Source organism: Hemiscyllium ocellatum, chromosome 47 (assembly GCF_020745735.1).
Source record: "Hemiscyllium ocellatum isolate sHemOce1 chromosome 47, sHemOce1.pat.X.cur, whole genome shotgun sequence".
Taxonomy (NCBI): Eukaryota; Metazoa; Chordata; class Chondrichthyes; order Orectolobiformes; family Hemiscylliidae; genus Hemiscyllium; species Hemiscyllium ocellatum.
In genome coordinates this window covers 10,026,103-10,048,654 of record NC_083447.1, presented here as the reverse complement: position 1 = coordinate 10,048,654, position 22,552 = coordinate 10,026,103, and the positions used below count along the sequence as shown (strand labels likewise).

At 42.4% G+C, this 22,552-nt stretch overlaps 1 protein-coding gene across 1 annotated transcript in view; it reads right to left on the bottom strand.

The window, feature by feature from the left end:
* LOC132836583 (neuronal PAS domain-containing protein 3-like) overlaps window positions 1–22,552 on the bottom strand; it is a 432,887-nt gene that overhangs the window by 119,314 nt on the left and 291,021 nt on the right. The window contains exon 5 of the mRNA XM_060855949.1: window positions 2,028–2,117. Within this exon, the coding sequence (XP_060711932.1) occupies window positions 2,028–2,117 (90 nt within the window). The remainder of the gene's footprint in view (window positions 1–2,027; window positions 2,118–22,552) is intronic.

Below are 22,552 nucleotides of genomic sequence, written 5' to 3'. Positions count from 1 at the left end.
GAAACATGAGCAGGATTAAAGAACTGAAAAGCCTAGTCTTGTTCCTATATTCCATGTTTCTATGGGTTGAGGGCAGTAGGATTTGCTAAGTAACTTATTAAATGAATAAGATCTTGGCCTGCTACCACTAGGATTAACCCAACTCCAAGCGGGCCTGTCTCCATGGAGCATGTTCACTGACTGGTCAAACTGAGCAGTAGAGAATTCCAAACATTCATCACCCTTTGAGCGAAGAAATTCCTCCTCATCTCAGTCCTCAATAGCCACCCTCTTTTTCTAATACAGTTCCCCAGGTTGCAGAGCCTCCTCCCTCCCCAGGCCAGGGGGAAACATAGAAACATAGAAAATAGGAGCACGGGTAGGCTGGTTGGCCCTTCAAGCCTGCTCCCTATTCAATATGATCATGGCTGATCATCCAACTCAATCCCCTGTTTCCACATTGTCCCCATACTTTTTGATTCTTCTAACCCTAAGACCTACATTGAACTCCTTCTTGAAAACATGTAATGTTGGGAGTGGCACGGTAGCTCAGTGGTTAGCACTACTGCCTCACAGGTTCGATTCCAGCCTCGGATTCGATTCCAGTTTGTGTGGAGTTTTGCACATTCTCCCCGTGTCTGCGTGGGTTTCCTCCAGTGCTCCGGTTTCCTCCCACAATCCAAAGATGTGCAGGTCAGGTGAATTGGCCATGCTAAACTACCCATAGTGTTAGATGCATTAGTCAGGGGGATGTGGGTCTGTACCAGTTACTCTGTGGAGGGTCGCTGTGGACTGGTTGGACTGAAGGGCCTGTTTCCACACTGTAGGTAATCTAATCTTTTGGCCTTAACCACTTTCTGTGGCAGAGACTTCCACAGGCTCCCACTCCCTCGGTGAAAATATTTCTCCTTGTTCTTCATTTTAAATGGCCTACTGTGTATCCTTACTGTGTGGCCCCTGGTTTTGGACTCCGCAATCTTCAATAACCACCTCTTGCTCTGAAATGAACCGGTGTTGAAGCTGTAATATCTGACTGCCTCGTGTTTATTTTACCAGGGGTTCTCTTGTACTTGAGCTTCAGGTGAGGCTATGTGTCATCTGAATTTGCATCAATGGCTTTGGGAGATAATCAAAGATGGGGCTGAGGTGCAAGATATGAGCATGGATTAACAACTTTTACAGATGCACCACAGAAAGCATACTTTCCAGGTGCCTGGTATGGCAGCACTCTGCCCAGGACCATAAGAAAAAACAGAAAGTTTGGTGCATGGCTCAAACTATCACAGAAGCCAACCTCTCATCCATGGACTCTAGTTATACCTCTCATTGCTACGGAAAGGCGGCCAACATCAACAACGACCCATCCCACCCTGATAATGCTGTTATACAAACACACGTGACAATAGGTTCAAGAAGAGCTTCTTCCTTGCTGTTATTAAACAAATGAATAGACTCTAACTTCAGATAACATTCTTGTTGTTAACTTTGCCTTACCTCGCACACATCCTGTGCAATGTAACCTGTCTGTGTCTGTGAGATCTGTATATCCTTGCTTACAAAGCAAATAAAGCATTTCACTGTACTTAGGTACACGTGACAATAAATCAAAATCAATCAATCAATACTGCTGCATTGGGAACATTTGACGACTGCATTAAAACGTAGGGTTGCCAACTTTGATTAAACCTATTCCTGGAGGCGTCATTACATGACTTGGCCCTTCCTCCAGCTTCTAGCCATTGGTCAGTTGACATATCCATCCTTGTGATGCAATGCCTTCTCAGACCAATCAAAAAGCAAAAAGATTCATTATCCAATTGGATGATGCTTGACAGTCAGTCAAACAACCTTCTTTTTCCCATTTTCAATTGTTTTTATAACTAGTAAAGAAATTGTTCAAAGCAGATGACAAAAAAATGAATATCCCTGTTATTATTTTTCTCCAGGGTTTTGCATGGCAGTGTCTTCAGTCCCAGGTGACTCCAGGCCAATCTTGGAAAGTTGGCAACTCTACTAAGAAGGAATGAGACTAACAGTATTTCTCCTACCTGCGACAGTCCCAGGTAGATGGAGACAGTTTCAGAGATGTACAAAAATTTCCCTTCTCGATTTAGTGCAAAAATAAAACCATCCAAGGACTGCAGAAGAAAAGCAAGAAAAGAAATTAAAGTTAAACAGTTTGCTATTTTGAAATGTTTTTTGACCACTTAAGAATCACTCAGTTCACATCTGTTCACATGGAAAAGAAAGAAATATTCACTAATATTCCACCATCACCATTACATTCTCCAGAGCAATTTGGGATGTGTGATAAATGCTGGCCAGCCAAAAATGCCCACATTCCACAAGTGAATTAAAAATAATCCGTTTACAAGAGAGTTACAAATTTCTGCCACCTTTTTGTGCGCAAACATACTTCCTAATTTCACTACTGAATGATTCGACTCTAATCTGTGCCCTCTTTTTTGGAACTCTGCCTCTGTCACACAGGAAATTTTTACTCTTCATCACTGTTTTAGTCGATCCTGCAAAAATATCACAACTCTCCTGAATTTTTTTTTCTCATATTAATCAGTGATTAGATCACCCCATAATCTTCCACAGTTAATGGAATAAAACATGAATTTTGTTTTGGAACCCTCTAGCAAAGAGATAATGGACTGAATGGCCACTTTACATGTTATAAATTTTCAAGAACATCATACATTCAATAAATGTATGATAAATTCAATACTGCATAGTCTTTTGAATACAATATTAAAACACAGGCCCCCATCTTCCCTCTCAGGCAAATATAACAGATCCTGTGTAGCATTTTGAAGAAGAGCAGAGGCATTCCACCAGGGTCAATTAGTTATCCTTTAATCAAAATCAGGAATCGGCAGCATAAGGGAATATTCTGCACTGCCTGGATGAAACAGCACCAACAACACTCCAGAAGCTCAATGCCATCCAGGACCAAGCAGTCCGCTGACTGGCTCCACATCCATCATTTTCAACACTCACTCCCTTCCTTGGCAATGCACAGTTTCCAGAGTCCCTCATACATCCATGTGCCCATCATTAATATCCTGGTTCCAATGGTTCTCACATTACTGAATTTCCTCACCTTGACCCAAAAAATGGCCATCAATAGAAAAAACTGCAGGTAGAACTTGCATTTATAATGTGCCTTTTCTCAAACTCAATGTCTCGAAGTACTCTACAACCAATAAAGCACTATCACTGTTGTAATGTAGGAGATCTCGCAACCAATTTGCAAAGAGCAAGCTCCTACACACACAGGGATGTAGTGAACGCCCAAAAGCAAAACACTGCGGATGTTGGAGGTCTGAAATAAAAATAGAAAGGGCTGGAGAAATTCAGAAGGTCTGGCAGCAGGTGTGGAGAGAGGACCAATGTTACTGTTTCAAGTCCGCTATGATCTTTCCTCAGAACTCTGTTTTGCCAGTACTTCCTCTTTTTAATATCTGTGACTGTGATATTATTTGAAGGATAAATACTGGTGAGGACACCTGAAAATGCAAGCGAGGCCTAGGTTTAAAGTTTGTTGGAAAAGGCAGCACCACCAAGAGCATAGCACTCCCTCAGCATGGAATGGGTGCACCAACTGGGGGATTTTTTGATCAACATTCTGGAATTGGATTGATCCAATACTATTCTGACCCACAGGCAAGACTGCTAACCACTGAACCACAGCTGACATCTAACAAAGAGTGGCCAAACATGGGCGTTGGCAAAAAATAAATGCAGAAAACACACACTGGAAGTGACTAAGTAATTGGCACATGATAGTTTTAGATAATCGCTGATTGGTCAATAGGCTCAAGTGGATTCAAGAGTTACAGATTCAAGAAAAATCCCCTTTCCCAAAGAAGAGAGCGAAACTCACTGCCATAGATGAATAGCATAAATGCATTTAAGGGGAGCAATATTTGATCAAGAAAGAAATTGAAGATTCTGTGACTTCAATGAGGGAGTGATGCTCTGTTAGAGGTGTGTTTTACCCAGATAAAACATTAAACACAAGTCCCTTCAGCTCTTTCAGGTGAATGTAAAAGACCAGGAAAGTTCTCCTTACGTCCTGGCCAACATTGCTAAAACAGGGTATTATCACATGGCTGTTTTTGAAGCTTGCTGTGCACAAATTTGCAGCTGCATTTGTTGCATTACAGGAGTGACGATACTTCAATAAAGTGTTTCTTTTTGGAATGCTGTTGATGAGGGAAGTTGCTATGCAAATGCAAGTCCTTCTTTGTTTCACTGTTATTGTGTGAGACAAAGAGGGATGGGAGGAAGCTCACCCAGAACATGAACACAGGCCAGCATTGGGCCGAATGGTCTGTTCTGTGCTGCAGAAATGATGTCATTAAAAAAAGGGACAGTTCAAGGAAGAACTAAAATGGCAATTTAAAGCATGGAGCAAGGCTCCAAAGAAAGCCAGCCCCAGCATTCATCCACTTCCATCACATGTTCTGTGCAAGCTAATTTTGCAAAACAAGTTTCCTTATTTTCAGAGAAGAAGCTTTTACTGCACTGTGCTGAATTGGGAGTATTGGAAATGTCAAATCTGTGTTGGTGTCAGTTTGCAGCTTTAATAAAGAGAGATGATTAAATAGCAGAATCGGTTTTAACTGCTGCCCTGCTTCTCAATGAGAAGAAGTCAAATGGACTTATTGCCCTGTTCATGCTGTGCACTGTTTTCAAAGATGTAGAGAATATCATAGATAACCCCATCACAGATTTTACCTCAGTAGCAGAGGTAGTGAATTTTTATCCTTTATTCTTCATGGTAAGTGAGCAACGCTGCCAAGGCCACCATTCATCACCCATTTCCAATGGCCCTTGAACTGAGTGACTTGCCAGCGTTGCTTCAGAGGAGGGTTAAGAGTCAACCATATTGCTGAGAGTCTGGAGTCATATGTAGACTGGACTAGGTCAGGAAGGGCATTAATAAACCAGATGAATTTTTAAACCAATTTGTTAATCATCAAAATGTCGATTGTTGACATGTTACCATCCCTGAGATTTATTTACTAATTTTAAAAAAAAATTACTCATCTAGTGCTTTCAAATGTCTTCACCTAGCTACCCCTATAGCCCCTTCTAATTCGCTAATTCTTTAAGATCTCTACACCCCTCCAATTCTGACCTTCTTGAGCATTCCCTGGGATTTGAATCGCTCTGCTTTTGAGAGCCATGTCTTCAGCCTCCTGAGAACGAAGCCATGGAATTATTTGTCCCACCAACTCTCCTTCCTCTTCTTTAAGCTTCATCTTGAAACCCATCTTTTTGACCATTTGTCTTTATATGACATCTCTCTAGTACATTGAAATGTGTGTTAAACACAGTCTATAAATGCAAATCGTGCGCAAATTATCTTCTTGCTAATGTCATAAGCACTGCCTCTCACACTTCAGACATCGCAGTTTAGGATTTTCTTTTCACTGCACTGGGACATGGGCATCACCGGTGAGGCTAGGATTTAATGTCCCTTCCTAGAGCCCTGGAGAAGGTGATGCTGAACTGTTTTTTTGAGCAACTGCAGTCCATGTGATGTAAGGACACCTACAGTACTGTTAGGAAGGAGTTCCAGGATTTTGACCTTATGACACTTAAGGAATGGTGATATATTTCCAAGTGCAGATGGTGAATGGCTCAGAGGGAACTAACAGAAAGTGGTGTTCCCATTCATCTGCTTCCCTTGTCTGTAAGGGCTAGTGCTCACATGACTTGTAGAAGCTGCTGAAGAAGCCTTGGTGAGTTGCTACAGCGCATTTTGTAGATGGTTAAATAGGCCAGGTAAGGACTGCTCTCCTTAAAGGCATCACTGAATCCAGATGAATTTTTATGACAAATGACAATAATTTTATGGTTACCATCACTGAGATTAACTTTAATTCCAAGTTTATTCTGGCAGGATTTGAAAACATGTCCACAGCATTTGCCTGGATCTCTAAGCTACTGGCCCAGGGAAATTACTACTGCACCACTGCCTTCTTTGAAGTCAGGGAGAGGTCTCCACATTGAAGGGTTAGAGACAAAAAAACTACAGATGCTGGAAAGCAAAGCAGACAAACAGGAGGCTGGAAGAACACAACAAACGAGGCATCATCATGAGCTGAGTCCTGATGAAGGGTCTCAAACCAAAACTTCGACCGCTCCACCTTCTGATGCTGCCTGGCTCTCTGTGTTCTTCCAGCCTCTGTTTGTCTATTCTACATTGAAAGGATCTCTCTTTTACTTATTGTGCACTGCAACTTGCCTCTTGGTGGATCTCCAACTCTGACAGCCAGTCCATTGCCTTCATAATCAATGGTGAATCAGTATCTGGGTCAATAAAGACATACCCTCTTGGATGTTGTAAGTGATAACTGTTTGAACATCACTATGAAGGTTCTACTTTCTCAACTTTATCCCTTGGTTGAGGCATGGTGACCCTCATGTTAAACTCACCACCACCTGTCTCTAATGAGAGAGCAGCCACATGGTCCTCTGGGACTATGGCAAATGAACTCCTATTAACCCACCCCTCCACCATCTGGCCTTCCTTCCCAGACACTGTTACAACCCATATCATGTCCCTGAAAGGAATAGGATAGTGGCTTGGTGAGATTCAGCCAAAGAAACAGGCATGGGCCAAGTGAGGATACTATTTTTTAGCAGCCCAACCTGTTAGCTGTACTGCTGTTGAGTGCTGCTTTAAACCTCTTGGTAAGATTCCAACCTATTTTAGCACCTTCAGATAAAGTCCCCAATCTGCGCTCTCAGCTGGAATCGTTTCCTGATCGAAGGAAGTTATAACATTTGTTACTGTGAAAATGGGCCCTCCCTCATTTTGTGGCCCCCTCTGAGGGCAGCTCTCTGACTGGACAATAGGATTAGTACACCCTGTCAAATCTCAGTCAGCCCCTGGCTCTCTTTGCCCTCTCAAAGGGTTAGAGCAATAATCAAAAATCAAATCACTCTATTTATCAATCTTACCCACACAATGGCCTGCATCGATGCTACCATTGGCCTCATACTTCTTGGGCTGGCAGGTCAGCCCATTGACACTGGTAGGACATAGATAATCTTCCATAGCACCTTACTTTGTCTCTATATTTAGCGTTACCTGTCTCTGTTGGTTTACTGCATAGAGCTAATTGATCTAAACCTCTTGCACATTCCTTGAGGTTACAAGTTGGCAAACGTTGTGATTAACCTTTGTGCATTCACTTACCTTGGCTCTCAACTCTAGAACTCCCCCTTAAAAATAATTAGGAAAATTAATCAAATTAATCATTTATTGTAAGTGGAGAGATTATGCTTCAGGTATACAGGGCTGGCGAGATTACATCTGCTTCCTATTTCTTATGCAGTTCATGGTCTAGCCTCTCTGTCTGTGATCTGTCGCAGAATTCCAGGAAAGCTAGCACTGTGAATTTGAGGAATTAAACTTCATCCTTCCACCTGGAAATTTACACATTCATCACTTAGTTCCACAATTTTACATCATTACCTCTGCCCCCATTTTGCCGTATGTGTTTTTGCTTTATTTATTGTGAACTGGGCTGTTTTCAGAGATGAGAAACATAAGAACATTACAAATACGAGCAGGAATAGGGTATTCGGCCCCTCAAGACTGTTGCACCATTCAAGATCATGGTGGATCTGCCCCAATCCTCAAATTCTCTTTTGTACCAGCTCCTCTTTGTCCTCAACTCCACAGTATTTCAAAAATCTACCTACTTCCTCTTTAAATATTTTCAATTATCTAGCCTCCACCATTCGCTGGAGTGGAGAATTCCAGACATTCTGGGAGAAGGAAAGAGGAATTTCAGTTATGAAGACAGATTATGAATCTAGGAATGCTCTCCATGGAGAAGAGAAGTGAAGATTTGATCGTGAAGTTCAACATCATGAGGTGTCTGAAGGGGGAGAAAATGTTCCCATTCATGAAAGGATCAAGAATGAGACATCACAGATTTAAAGTAATTAGTAAAAGAAGCAAAAAAGTGATAAGGAGAAAATGTTTTCATTTCAGTGAGTGGTTCAGCATTTCAACCAAGCTGTCTGAGAGTGTCTTTGAGGCAGGTTGAAAAAGGAATTAGAGAGTTATGTGAAAAGGAAGAACATGCAGGGTTAAGAGTAGAAGATGAGAAAAAGCATGAAGGGAATTACTCATTCAGAGAGCCAATGTGGACACAAAAGGCTGAAATGGCCTCCTTCTGCTCTGCAACAATTCTGTGACTTTCTTATATCTTTCTTTACCCCTTTATGTTCTCTTTAGATGATTGTTATGTCACCATTCACACCATGTCACGACACAACATTTACTTCTTTATTCTACCCATTGTCAAGTTCTGACTGGACATCAATCTGTTTTCTCTCTCCACAGATGCTGTCTGATCTGAAGATTTCCAGCCATTTTCTGTTACCATTTCAGATTTCCAGCAATTGCAATACTGTATCTCACTTTTGTATTAGTCTCCTATATATCTGTCCTCAGCAGCAGTCTAGTGCTGTTGTTCTTTATTCTGAACAGGAGAGAAGAGTGTGAAGGGGAAACAGATGCTGTGACTTTGCAGGAAGGCAAAGAGATAGCTCGTGAATTGAAAATCAGATAGTTTGTCTTCTGTTGAAGCTTTAATGGGCAGGAAAGGGTGGCTAGCATTTCAGGGGCTGCATTAACCAATAGCTCAAGGTGTGTTGCACGCATTCACCGAAGGGAAAAAATCAATACTGCTGTCACCGATCGTAAGAAGCCTGACCTTTAGCTGAAATCAGGGATGGACCAGAACAGCTTCAGCGCCTAGCAAAGCAGCCAAACTAGAGGTCAGAATTGTCAATTACATATTCCTTCCATGGGGCGAGTTACTGCATGCACCAAGCGCACTTCATCAGCCCTATCTCACCTACCCCCATCCCACCACAACACCTCACCTGCCTCCTCCCGATCCTCTTAATTACGCCACTTGTATTTACATGAATGCATGTTAGGACATGAGGGCACCAAGCTCAATTTTGCAAATTCACACCAGGCTTGGAAATATAACAGAGAGGAAGACGATATGTGACAGGGTATTCATTCGGCTCCAGAGTATGAACTGATAACATTTTAACAGATAAAAATCGGAAAGAGGTATACAATTTAAAAATTATTACATTTAAATGGGATAGGGGGAATGTCAGGGAAAAGGGGGTTCCCAATAGGAAAATTCAAAAAATAAAAACAGTGACAGTGACAGTTGCAAATTAACATTCTGGTTGTACTCCAATTTGAAGTAAACAAGATGACTTGGACTTGTATATCTCATTTCCCAGTTTTTAAATATAGTTGGTATGTACAAATATTTGAAGGGCATGGGATAGATTAACAAAGCACATTGAATCCTGGCTTTATAAATGTGAGTGAAAGCACAAAACCCAGATTTGTGCTTTATTTACTTATCCTTTCATAGGACGGGGGCACCAGCATTTATTGCCCATCCCCAATTACCATTCAACTGAGAGGCTTGATCAGGCCACCCCAGAGGGCAGTTAAGAGTCAACCACATCACTTTCGGCCTGGAGTCACATGTAGGGCAGATCAGATAAGGACAGCATATTTCCTTATTCAAGGACATTAGTAATCCAGAAGGGTTATTATGGCCATTGTCAATGGTTATACCATTAGACCTGCTGAGCCTGTCCTGCATTCCCTGTGTTTCATGAAAAAAATATACTGTTCCACTATCTTCTGTTTTATAGCAATTTCAATCAACCTGCTCAGTTGTGTTATGACACACCTCTGCAGCGGATGTGACATAAACCCAAGCTTCTTAAACCAGATTAAACATAGTCACTACTGTACCATGATAGCCTCTGAATGCAAATTCTTCCAAAATGCCATTGTGGTAGTTGAACTCCTATTTAAATAGTTAACAAAATCATTCAGATGCTAAGAGGCTGTTTCCTCTGGATAGAGAATTGGTTGAACTTTAGAAACATAGAAAATAAGACCAGGAGTAGGCCATTCAGACCTTCAAGCCTTTTCTGCCATTTACAGTGATCATGGCTGATCATCCAACTCAGGACCTTGTTCTTGCTTTCTCCCCATACCCTTTGATCCCTTTACCCTAAGAACTATACCTAATGTCTTCTTGAAAACTTTTAATATTAGGCCTTGACCAATTTCTGTGGCAGTCTCTGGGTGAAAACATTTCTCCTCATCCCAGTTCTAAATAGCTTTAGACAGTGATCGCTAGTTCTGGACTCCACTCATCGGGAACATGCTTCCTGTGATTACCCTGTCTATGTATTAATATTAATTTCTCAGATGAAGAATAACAACACATATGTGTCCAATAAACATATTCCCTTTTCATATTAATGTTTACAATCTTAAAATGCTTTTTGACTTTTTGGAAAGAATTAATAACTTCCTTATGATGCTTATAAAATAAAATAGGAGAAAGTGAAGACTGCAGATGCTGGAGACCCGAGTTGAAAAGTATGGTGCTGGAAAAACACAGCAGGCCAGGCAGCATCCGAGGATCAGGAGAATCGACGTTTCAGGCATTAGCCCTTCTTCACTAAAATGCACTAAGATTGATTATATTTGATAATTAAAAGCAGCAAATTATTAAGAATTTCCATTCAATCTGATGAAAGTTTTTGAGGTGGCAAGTGAAAGTGGGTGGGATCAGATGAGTAAGTGGGCCCATGGTCTTACTTCCTCACTAAGTGGTCCACAGGTGAACAAGTTTGACATTCATTTGTTTAGAACCAGATGTCATAGCCTCAGGATGACTGGTCAGCTTTTAAGACTGCGATGAGCAGCAATTTCTTCCCTCAGACAGAGATGAATCTTTGGGATTCTCTACCCCAGACAGTTGTCAAGGCTCCATCTTTGGATATAGATCAAGACTGAAACTGATGAGCTTTGGGGGGAATTAGGAAACTGGGGAGTGGAGTTATTATTAATGATTTTGAAGGGTGGGGAAAACTTGACAGAACAGATGCTAAGAAGATGGAGCTTCCCATGAGATAAAATCAGAAGCAGGTGGCACAGTTGAAAGATATGGGGTCGTCTTTTTAAAATGAAGCAGAGGGAATATTTATCTTCCCCCTTAAGAGCCTGTTAGTCTTTGTGATTTTCATCCATCGGGAGAAGGGGAAGCTGTGCTAATTGAACAAATTTATGACTGGGTCAGAAGATAGGCAAGGGTCATAAACAGAAATTGCAGGAAAAACTCAGGAAGTCTGGCAACACCTTCAGAGAGAAATCAGAGTTAACGTTTTGACCTTCTGCAGAACTGAGATTTTCCAGAAATTTCTGCTTTTGTTTCTGATTTACAGCATCCACAGTTCTCTCAGTTGTTAGATGGACAAGTGAGTCCGGACTTCTGGGGAATTGGCAGGAAATGTGCTGTTGAGGTCACAATCAGATCAGCTGTCTTTGGAATAAGATGCTGAACCAAATGGCCTACCCCTGCTTCCATTTCTTATGATGTTATGGATCAGGGTTGGGGGAGCTGGGGACAAGTGATGTTAATATGGATCAGCCACAATCTAATTGAATGGTGAAGCAGACTCAAGGGGCCTCATCTCCCTTTTGTCCCTAATCTTCATTCCATCAACTACCTGCCTCTACTTAAACATTCTGTTCCAGACTGTTATTCCTGCTCGTACACTATCAGGAGCTGAGCTGTACGCGACGTGGTCTGCTTACAACATCAAACACATTAATTATATCTGACTTCTTATACTTCTCGGCTGCATATTATGCTGGAGATGAAGGATGAGAGTCCTGGGGAACGAAAAAGTCACCACGTCGCAAATCCTATTTCTGCATTAAACAGACCGAGGTCAGTTAAACCTTGGGATATTTTCAACTGAGAGCTCAGCTATCAGCCCAGTCTTGGTAGGGAGTACTTGCACCATTGAGTGAAGTGAATGCACATCGACTCCCATTCCAAATATTAGAACTCTTTGTACAGTTGCCAGGGTTGGAGGATTTGAACTACAGGGAGAGCCCCAGGCTGGGGCTGTTTTCCCTGGAGCATCGGAGGCTGAGGGGGGACCTGATAGAGGTTTACAAAATTATGAGGGGCATGGATAGGATAAATAGACAAAGTTTTTTCCCTGGGGTCGGGGAGTCTAGAACCAGATGGCATAGGTTTAGGGTGAGAAGGGAAAGACATTAAAGAGACCTAAGGGGCAACTTTTTCATGCAGAGGGTGGTACGTGTATGGAATGAGCTGCCAGAGGATGTGGTGGAGGCTGGTACAATTGCAACATTTAAGAGGCATTTGGATGGGTATATGAATAGGAAGGGTTTGGAGGGATATGGGCCGGGTGCTGGCAGGTGGAACTAGATTGGGTTGGGATATCTGGTTGGCATGGACAGGTTGGACTGAAGGGTCTGTTTCCATGCTGTACATCCCTATGACTCAAAGTTGAGTCAGAATAAGGGGCTGGCCATTTTGGACCTTTTTTCCATTTTTAAATGGGATGTGAGCATCACTGATTAGTCCAGCACTTATTGCTATTACTAATTACCCAGAGAGCAGGTAAGAGTCAATCAGATTGCTGTGAATTTGGAGTAACACGAAGACCAGGCCAGATAATGATGGCAGATTTTCTTCCTGAAAGCAACATTAATGAACCAGATGGGTTTTCACAACATTTACCATTAGATTAGGTTTACTGAATTTAAACTTCACCACCTGCCATTGGTGGGATTCGAACCCATTTTCCCAGAATGTTAGCTTGTGGTATTACCACTTCCCACCCTTCTAAGAGGAGGAGGAATTTCTTCACTCAGAGGCAGATAAATCTCTGGAATTCTGTATTCCAGAGGCCTGTGAAGGTTCTGTTATTGAGAATGTTTAAGATGGAAATCAATAGATTTCTAAACATTAAAATCATGAAGGGATATGGGGATGGTACAGAAAGACAATGCTGAAGTAGAAGGTTAGCCATTGTGTGATGAACCACAATTGAAGTGCTTAATAGTCTCCTTCTATTTTCTTATGCTGATGTTGGATATTTTAATGTACTGACACACATTGGAAGAGTATGCCATTCAACTCATTTTGTAGGGGTCACAAAGTATCCCTACCTCCCCCAGCACAGGCCAGGATCACACTAAGGGAGAGCCGCAGTCTTTGGACGTGCCATCTTTTGGATGAAGCATGAAACCAAGGCCGCTGGAATGACACTATTTCGAGAAAAGAGCGAGTGCTGTCTCCTCTGGCCAATATTTATCCCCCAGACTTCGTCATGAAAAAAAATCCTGATAATATAACAGAGATTGTACATCAATATCCTTCAAATACAGTAAGAGGAAAGATAATCCAACAGCAACATCCTCTCTCAAGCCAAATTGCGAACATCAAGGTGCTAATCTCTCACAACCTCAGTTCAACAGTAACTGTATATGTATGAGCATATGAATCAGGAGTAGGCCATTCAATCCCTAAGCTTGTACCGATATACAATAAGATCAGGGCTGATCTTATTGCAAATACACTTCTGCCTACTCCTTATAGCCTTTCAGCCCCTTAACAAGATTCTATCCACCTCTGCCTTAAGATTATTGAAAACTGTAGTTCCACCATCTTTTCAAGAAGGGAATTCCAAAAACTCGCAAGCCTGTGAGAAAAGATTTCACCCCATGAATGTCTTAAATGGAATTAAAATGGAATTAAAACTTGCCAGTCAATGTTAATTGGCCGATACATATCAGACAGGACACTGTAGAGAATCCTCCCCTACTCTTATTAAAAATGGCACCATTGGTGTTTGACATGCCCCCAGAGCAGTAAAATGGAGCTTCAATCCAATATTTGATCAGAAAGGCTGCACTTCTGACAGTGCAGCCCTCCCCTGGAACTGAAATACCATGTCAGTGCATATTTTTGCACTCAGACCTTGAATCAGGACTTGAATTTTCTGAACTATAGACAAAGGTACTACCCACCGAACCACAGTTGCTGGCACACAGATATCTTACGCAAATAGTCCTGAGCTGTCTTTTGCAGCAGTCTAACTACGAGATACACAAGGAGACTTTCAGCAGTGTTTCCAAATCTTCCAGGATTGGCCGAGAGTCTCCAGATGCTGAGACTAAATCTCCAGCAAAACCCTGGAAACAAATTTCAGGAGTCTTGAAAAAAAATTATTAGGCTTGAACTTTTTCTCGTTGTCTTTGGTCACAATCAAAATTTGGGAAGGAGATGAACGTTTGGTTGAGAGACAAAAATCGGCCAATTAGGTAACAGAGATTTTGCATTCTGATTGGCTGGAAAGCATTCTGTCGCAATGAAGTCCACATCAGATAGGGGTTGGGGGTCAAGATTGGCGATTTGCTCAACTCATTGAAGATGGCAGGATGTGTGGAGAGAACACTTAATAAAGTATACAGTGTCCTCATATTTATTAATCAGAACATAGAGCACAAGAGCAGGGAGGTGATGTTGAATATGTACAAGACATTTATTAGATCTCAGCTGGAGTACTGTTGACAGTTGTGGACATCACCATATAACCAGGAGGTGTGCAATTTACAAGAACGATTCAAGGGATGAGAAACTTCAGTGATAAGGATAGATTGAAGAAGTTGGAACTGTTCTACTTGAAGAGAAGACGGAGAAGAAATTTGATAGAGATTTTCAAAATCATCAGCAGGCTGGATAGTGTAGATAGGGTGAAGCTGTTCCTGCTTGTAAAAGAAAAAAATGAATAAGGGCATAGATTTAAAGGGATTTTCAAGCAAACCAAGAGTGATGTGAGGAAAATATATTTTCTCACAGTGAGTAGTTAGGGTCTGGATTACACTGCCTGGAAATGTGGTGGAGGCAGATTCAATTAAGACACTCAAGAAGGTATTTGATGATTATTTGAAAAGTAATGGTGTGTAGGGATATGGGGAAAGGCAGGAGATCGGCATTCAGAATAGAACTGAGGAAAGCACGATGGACTGAATGGCCTCCTTCTGCACCATAACAATTCTGTGAATCCATGTCGGTGGGAAGAAGTCATATGTTGTAACGTCCACAAACACATCCAACTTAAGAGTTGACAACTCTTATCAAGAGTCAACCTTGGCCCCAGATTGTTAGCACCTTCCCCTTCTCTCAAGGACATTGGCAACTAAATGCAATTTATGCCCAAGAGAGAGAGATCCTGCACCCATTTATCACATGAGGAAGCTTATTAATAGATAGAAGTCGAGATGAACTCAGTCCAAAGTCTCGTAGCCCTTATCAGGTCCATTAAAAGTGAAAAAAAGGAACTTTGTATCCCCCAATAATCTCTTTATAGCCAAGATCTATCAAGTCAGAAGTGTCTGGGAGACAAACATAAGTGCCCAAGTGGAACCTCTTGATAAAAAAAGCAATTTCGTCTGCCATTATTAATTAGCTGTCTCCTGTATTCGCGTCCGATCTGATACATTCACAGACCATTATTTCTATCTGCCTCTATTGACATATTGTAATTCTGTTAGTGGACTGTGCAGGAGCGCAGTGAAACAATTACTGACTCAGACAACAATTTGTGAGAGATGAATCATTAATGTTTGCTTTCTTGTTTGTATTCATTCACTACCCCCCTTCTCCCCTCCCCCCCCCCCAAACACATCCCTGTTCTCTTTCCATGTGTCGATATTTAACATCACTGGAAAAAAAGCAGTCAGAACTGTTTTGTGCCCTTTTTGTAAGCAGTGGGATTTTCAGATGGTTTGAAAATTACTAGTGCCGCAGGAGTCAGTTAGCTCAACTGGCTGGAAAGCTAGTTTGCGATTCAGAGTGAAGTCAACAGGATGGGTTCAATTCTCACATTGGCTGGGGTTATATTGAAGGACTCTCCTTCTCAACCTCTTCCCTTGCCTGAAGTATGCTGACTCTCAGGTTAAACCATCACCAGTCAGTTCTCTCTCTCTCTCTCTCCAATGACAGAGCAGTTCTACAGTCTGAAGACAATGTTGACTTTACTGATGTACACAGCTCTTCAGAAGCCAGCCTGTACAGTGCTATTATACAGCATCATAGCCATGAGTTCATAGCGTCATAGAGATTTACAGCACAGAAACAGACCTTTTGGACCAACACATCCATGCCGACCAGATATCCTAAATTAACTAAGTCCCATTCTCCAGCACTTGGCCCAAATCCCTCTAAACTCTTCCTATTCATATACCCATCCACGTGCCTTTTAAATGTTGTAATTCTACCAGCCTCCACCGCTTCCTCTGGCAGCTCACTCCATAAATGCACCACTTAGGTCCCTTTCAAATTTTTCCTTCTCACCCTAAACTTATGCCCTCTAAATTCAGTACTCCACCATCCCAGGGAAAAGATCTTGTTCACTGACCCTATCTATGCCCCTCATGATTTTATAAACCTCGATAAGGTCACCCCTCAGCCTCTGCTGCTCCAGGGAAAACAAACTCAGCCTATTCAGCTTCTCCCTACAGCTCAAACCCTCCAACCCTGTAACATCCTTGTAAATCTTTTCTGCACCCATTCAAGTTTCACAACATCCTTCCAACAGAAGGAAGACCAGAATTGCATACAATATTCCAAAACTGGCCTAACCTGTACAGCTGCGACATGGATCAAAGAGTCTTGGGAGCAATACCCTCTCAGAACCCCATTCTGAAATATATTGGCTATTCCCTTAGTGTCACTGGGTCAAAATCCTGAACTCCCTCCCTAACAGCACGGGTTACACCACAGACTGCAGCTGTTCTAGAACGCGACTCACACCACTACTCAGGGGGAATTAACATGAGCAGTAATTGCCAGCTCAACCAACAGGACTCACATCCAAAGATGTAGGAGGAGTGAAGCTTTAACTGATTCTTTGTCTCCTCACATTCACAGGCCCAAACGTCACTATTCATCCCAGTGTCCCGTCTAATCTGTGGGGGTCTAACAGCTGCTCCAAGAGTCTTTGTATTGCAAATGCCATATTGACTTCTGGTTCCGGGGATTGGAGTCAAGCATGGACCTCAGAGTTTTGTGCAGATCGAAAATAAGAGAATACTGATCCATCTCCACTTCAAAATAAGCCTTGAACATCACTGTTCAGTACTGTCCCAGATAAAATAGTAGTAAAATCGCGAATGTCACATATTGTCTTGACCCACCAACTTCAAAATGTATCTCCAGTATGACTATTATGCTCGTTTCCAAGTGTTACGTTCTATTTACTTTTTGCTCCCATCTTGGAAGTCAGGCCATTAGATGTAGGAGCAAAAGTAGGCCATTCAGCCCATCAACTCTGTTTGGCCATTCAATGAGATCATTGTTGAGCTGATAATCCTCAACTCGATTTTCCTGCCTTTTCCTCATAACCCTTGATTGCCTTCCTGATTAAAAATGTCTCTATCTCAGGCCTGAATATACTTAATGACCCAGCTCTCTGTGGTGAAGAGTTCCACAGATTCACTAATCACAAGAGTAAACAATGACAGTGGAGACAGCCCCTAAGAGCAAGTTGGTACTTGCATGTTGTACAGAGCCAGGACATCTCTAGCACCCTTCCACTTAGCTCATCTGATTCGGAAGGTTGTGGGTTCAAGTTCCACTCCAGGCACATAACCCTTGGCTGCCGCTCAGAGTGTTGCACTTTTAAAGGCACCCAACATTCGAATGAGACTTGAGCCTGGACTTCATTTGTCTGTCCTCTCGTTCACACATAAATGGAACGCGATACTTTTTGGAAAAAGAGAAGTTCATCCTGGTTTCCTGATCAAGATTGACCACTCAACCAACATCACTAATACAGATTATCTGGTTACTATCATGTTTCTGCTTGAGGAAGCTTGCTGTGCAAATGTTGGCTACTATTTCTCCTGCATTACAACAGTAAGTGCCCTTCAAAAATGCTTCATTGAAAGTAGTTTACGACGTCAAAGTTATGCAACATGCTTCATAAGTGTAAGTTCTTTCACTCTTCCAACAGACAGATCAAGGAGCTCAATGCCAGAGGTCTTCCCAAACTAACGCACTGGGAATGTGCCGTGCTTTCCGGCACATCTTACAAATCAGCACTGACCCTGTTCAATGGTAAATCAACGATATTACAATCGGGTCTCATCCTTTCTCTCCAAGTGCAGCAACATGGCCGCGTGAGAAAGCTCCCTAGGAATCCCCTACATATTTCGAATTCAATCATTTCTGAAATGACTTGGCCTAGTCTTGATCCCTAATATATAAATGCAAGCCTCTCTTTCCTATTAGTGTCAGAAGGTAGAGTGTTCAAGTCCCACCCCTGGGACTTGAGCATCAAATCAAGGCTGACATGCAATCTTGCTATCAGAGGTTGGGTGTGCAGGGGTGCTTTCTGGACTAGATGAGCCATTGTGGCACAGTGCACCTTCTCAGTCAGACTTAAACGATCTTGAAGAAGCACAAGATCGTTCTCTTGGCAAAGAGATTTTTTTTATCTAAACCTAAACCATATTATCTGGCCATTTATTTAAAATAAACAGTCTTTTCCTATTTGTCAGCCAGTGACTAGTAGGGTATAACAGGGATCAGTGCAAACACAATTTTCCCATCTGGGCCGAAATAAATGAGCCTGTGGATTGCTGTTCAGACAGCAGGCATGGCTTTATCGGCCAACTGGCCTGTAAAGAAACTTTTATGTCATGTGTATGTACAGAATTCCCTACAGTCAGTGTACCAGGGGTATCAGTGCACCTGCCATAAGAAAGGCTGTAAAACACACACTCGATAAAAACTTTGGCATTTGTGTCAAAAAGAATGATTATTTTGAAAATTTTATTTGGAAACTGCAAGACGTAACACTTCCTTCTGTGTTGAAATCATTCTATGATGCTTTGCCCAAGCTTTTGGCCATCAACCTAATATTGCTTTGTGTGGACTCAGTGTCAAGCATTACCTCTTATGAATCACCTTGGGGACATTTTACCAGGCCTAAGGTGTGACATAAATGCAACCTGTTGTAATAATAATGGTACTGGAACTCAGAAGGCAGGCAGGACTTTAGTTTAATATTGTATCTGAATGTTGGTTTGGTTCTGCTGAAATAATTTGCCCTGCCTCAAGTCACTAAGCATTACCTCTGGGCAGCTCATGTCGCATGTGAGGCAGCACAGTGGCTCAGTGGTTAGCACTGCTGCCTTGCAGCGCCAGGGACCCGGGTTCGATTCCAGCCTTGGGCGACTGTCTGTGTGGAGTTTGCACATTCCGCCCTTGTCTGCGTGGGTTTCCTCTGGGTGCTCCGGTTTCCTCCCACAGCCCAAAGATGTGCGGGCCAGGTGAATTGGCCATGCTAAATTGTCCATAGTGATAGGTGCATTAGCATGGAGTAGGTGAGTGGGTCTGGGTGGGTTACTCTTCGGAGAGTTAGTGTGGACTTATTGGGCCGAAGGGCCTGTTTCGGCCCAATAAGTCCACACCGACTTATTCAGCCCAATAAGGAACTGGGACTGATATCTCACAGAGAGATTTGTTAGTGATATTGGGGTGCATTTAAATTAGCTTGTCAGGGTGATGAGAACCTGAGGATGTTTCAGCAAGAACAAAGAAGATGGTAAAAGAGGCAGGGGTGTGGCATTGTTAATCAAGGATAGTATTACAGCAGCTGAGATAACATTTGAGGACTCATCCACTGAGGTAGTTTGGGCTGAGGTTAGTAACAGGAAAGAAGAGGTCACCCTGTTGGGAGTTTGCTATAGGTCTCCAAAATATTCCAGAGATGTAGAGGAAAGGATAACAAACATGATTCTTGATAGAAGTGAAAGTAACAGGGTAGTTGTTATGTGGTCTTTAACTTCTCCAATATTAGATTACATTAGATTATTGAGATTACATACAGTGTGGAAACAGGCCCTTCGGCTCAACCAGTCCACACCGACCCTCCCAAAGAGCAACTCACCCAGACCCATTCCCCGACATTTACCCCTTCACCTAATACTACAGGCAATTTAGCATGGCCAATTCAATTAACCTGCACATTTTTGGACTGTGGGAGGAAACCGGCGCACTCGGAGGAAACCCACGCAGACACGGGGAAAATGTGCAAAATTCACACAGACATTGCCTGAGGCGGGAATTGAACCTGGGTCTCTGGCACTGTGAGGCAGCAGTGTTGCCCACCGGTTGCCCACATTGACTGGGAATACTATAGTTTAAATAGTTTAGATGGGACAGTTTTTGTTAAATGTGTGCAGGAAGTTTTTCTGACACAGTATGTAGACAGGCCAATAAGGGGTGATGCCATATTGGATTTAGTACTGGGTAATGAACCTGGCCAGGTGCTAGATTTGGAGGTAGGTGAGCACTTTGGCGATAGTGATCATAATTTAGTTATGTTTACAATAGCAATGGACAGGGATAAGTATATACCGCAGGGAAAGCGGTATAATAGGGGAAAGGCAATTATGATGCGACTAGGCACGATTTAGGATGCATAGGATGGGGAAGGAAACTTCAGGAGATGGACACTCTTGAAACGTGAAACTTATTCAAGGAACAACTACTACGAGTCCTTGATAAGTATATATACCTATCAGGCAGGGAAGTAGTTGTTGAGAGAAGGAGTTGAAGCTCTTGTCAAGAGGAAGAGGAAGGCTTATGGGAGGATGTGGCATGAAGGCTCTGTTAGGGGGCTTGGGAGTAGTAAGTTAGCCAGAAAAGATCGAAAGAGGGGGCTAAGAAGAGCCAGAGGGGTCATGAGGAGTTGTTGGTGGATAGGATCAAGGAAAACCCTAAGGCCTTCTACAGGTATATCAGGAATAAAAGAATGACTACAGCAAGATTAGGGCCAATCTAAGATAGTAGTGGAAAGTTATAGAACATAGAACATATGAACATAGAACATAGAACAATACAGCACAAAACAGGCCCTTCAACCCCCAATGTTGTGCCGAATATTTGTTCTAGCTTAAGCACCTATCCATGTACCTATCCAATTGCTGCTTAAACATCACCAGTAATTCTGACTCTGCCACTCCCACAGGCAGTGCATTCCACGCCCCCACCACTGTCTGGGTAAAGAACCTACCCCTGACATCCCCCCATACCTTCCACCCTTCACCCTAAAGTTATGTCTCCTTGTAACACTCTGTTGTACCTGGGGAAAAAGTCTCTGACTGTCTACTCTATCTATTCCCCTGATCATCTTATAAACCTCTATCAAGTCACCCCTCATCCTTCGCCCTTCCAATGAGAAAAGGCCTAGCACTCTCAACCTATACTTGTACGACCTATTCTCCATTTCAGGCAACATCCTGGTAAATCTCCTCTGCACCCTCTCCAAAGCTTCCACATCTTTCCTAAAATGAGGCGACTAGAACTGCACACAGTAGTCCAAATGTGGCCTTACTAAGGTCCTATACAGCTGCAACATCACCTCATGACTCTTGAATTCAATCCCTCTGCTAATGAACGCTAATACACCATAGGCCTTCTTACAAGCTCTATCCACCTGAGTGGCAACTTTCAAAGATCCATGAACATAGACCCCAAGATCCCTCTGCTCCTCCACCTTACTAAGAATCCGACCGATAACCATTAACCCTGTATTATGTGTGGAACCTGAGGACACAGGGGAAGCGCTTAATGAATACTTTTCGTCAGTATTCACATTAGAAAAGGACAATGTTAGTGAGAATACGGAGATACAGGCTCCAAGATTAGATGGAATTGAGGTTGACAAAGAGGAGGTTTTAGCAATTTTGGAATATCTGAAAATAGATAAGACCTTGGGGCCAGATGGGATTTATCCTCAGATTCTCTGGGAAGCCAGGGAGGAGATTGCAAAGCCTTTGGCTTCGATCTTTATGTCAGCATTGTCGACAAGACTAGTGCTAGAAGACTGGAGGATAGCAAATGTTGTTCCCTTGTTTAAGAAGGGGAGTCGGGACAACTCTGGCAATGATACGCCACTGAGCCTTACTTCGGTTGTGGGTAAGGTGTTGGAAAAGGTTATAATAGACAGGATATATAATCATCCGGAAAGGAATTATTTGATTCGGGATAGTCAACACAGTTTTGTGAAGGGTAGGTTGTGCCTCACTAACCTTATTGAGTTCTTCAAGGTGGTGACAAAACAGGTAGATTAAGGTAAGGTGGTTGATGTGGTGCATATGGACTTCAGTAAGGCGTTTGAAAAGGTTCTACACAGTAGGCTATTGCACAAAGTAAGGAGTTTCGGGGTTGAAGGTGGCTTAGCAGTTTGGATCAGAAATTGGCTAACTGAAAGAAGACAGAGGGTGGTGGTTGATGGGAAATGTTCATCCTGGAGCTCAGTTACCAGTGGTGTGCTGCAATGATCTGTTTTGGGGCCACTGTTGTTTGTCATTTTTATAAATGATCTAGATGTGGGCTTAGAAGGATGGGTTAGTAAATTTGCAGATGACACTAAGGTAGGCAGAGTTGTGGATAGTGTGAAGGATGTTGTGGGTTACAGAGGGACACAGATAAGATGCAAAGCTGGGCTGAGAAGTGGCAAAAGGAGTTTAATGCAGAAAAGTATGAGGCACGTCACTTCAGAAGAAGTAACAGGAATGCAGAGTACAGGGCTAATGGTTAAATTCTTGACAGTGTAGATGAACAGAGAGATCTCGGTA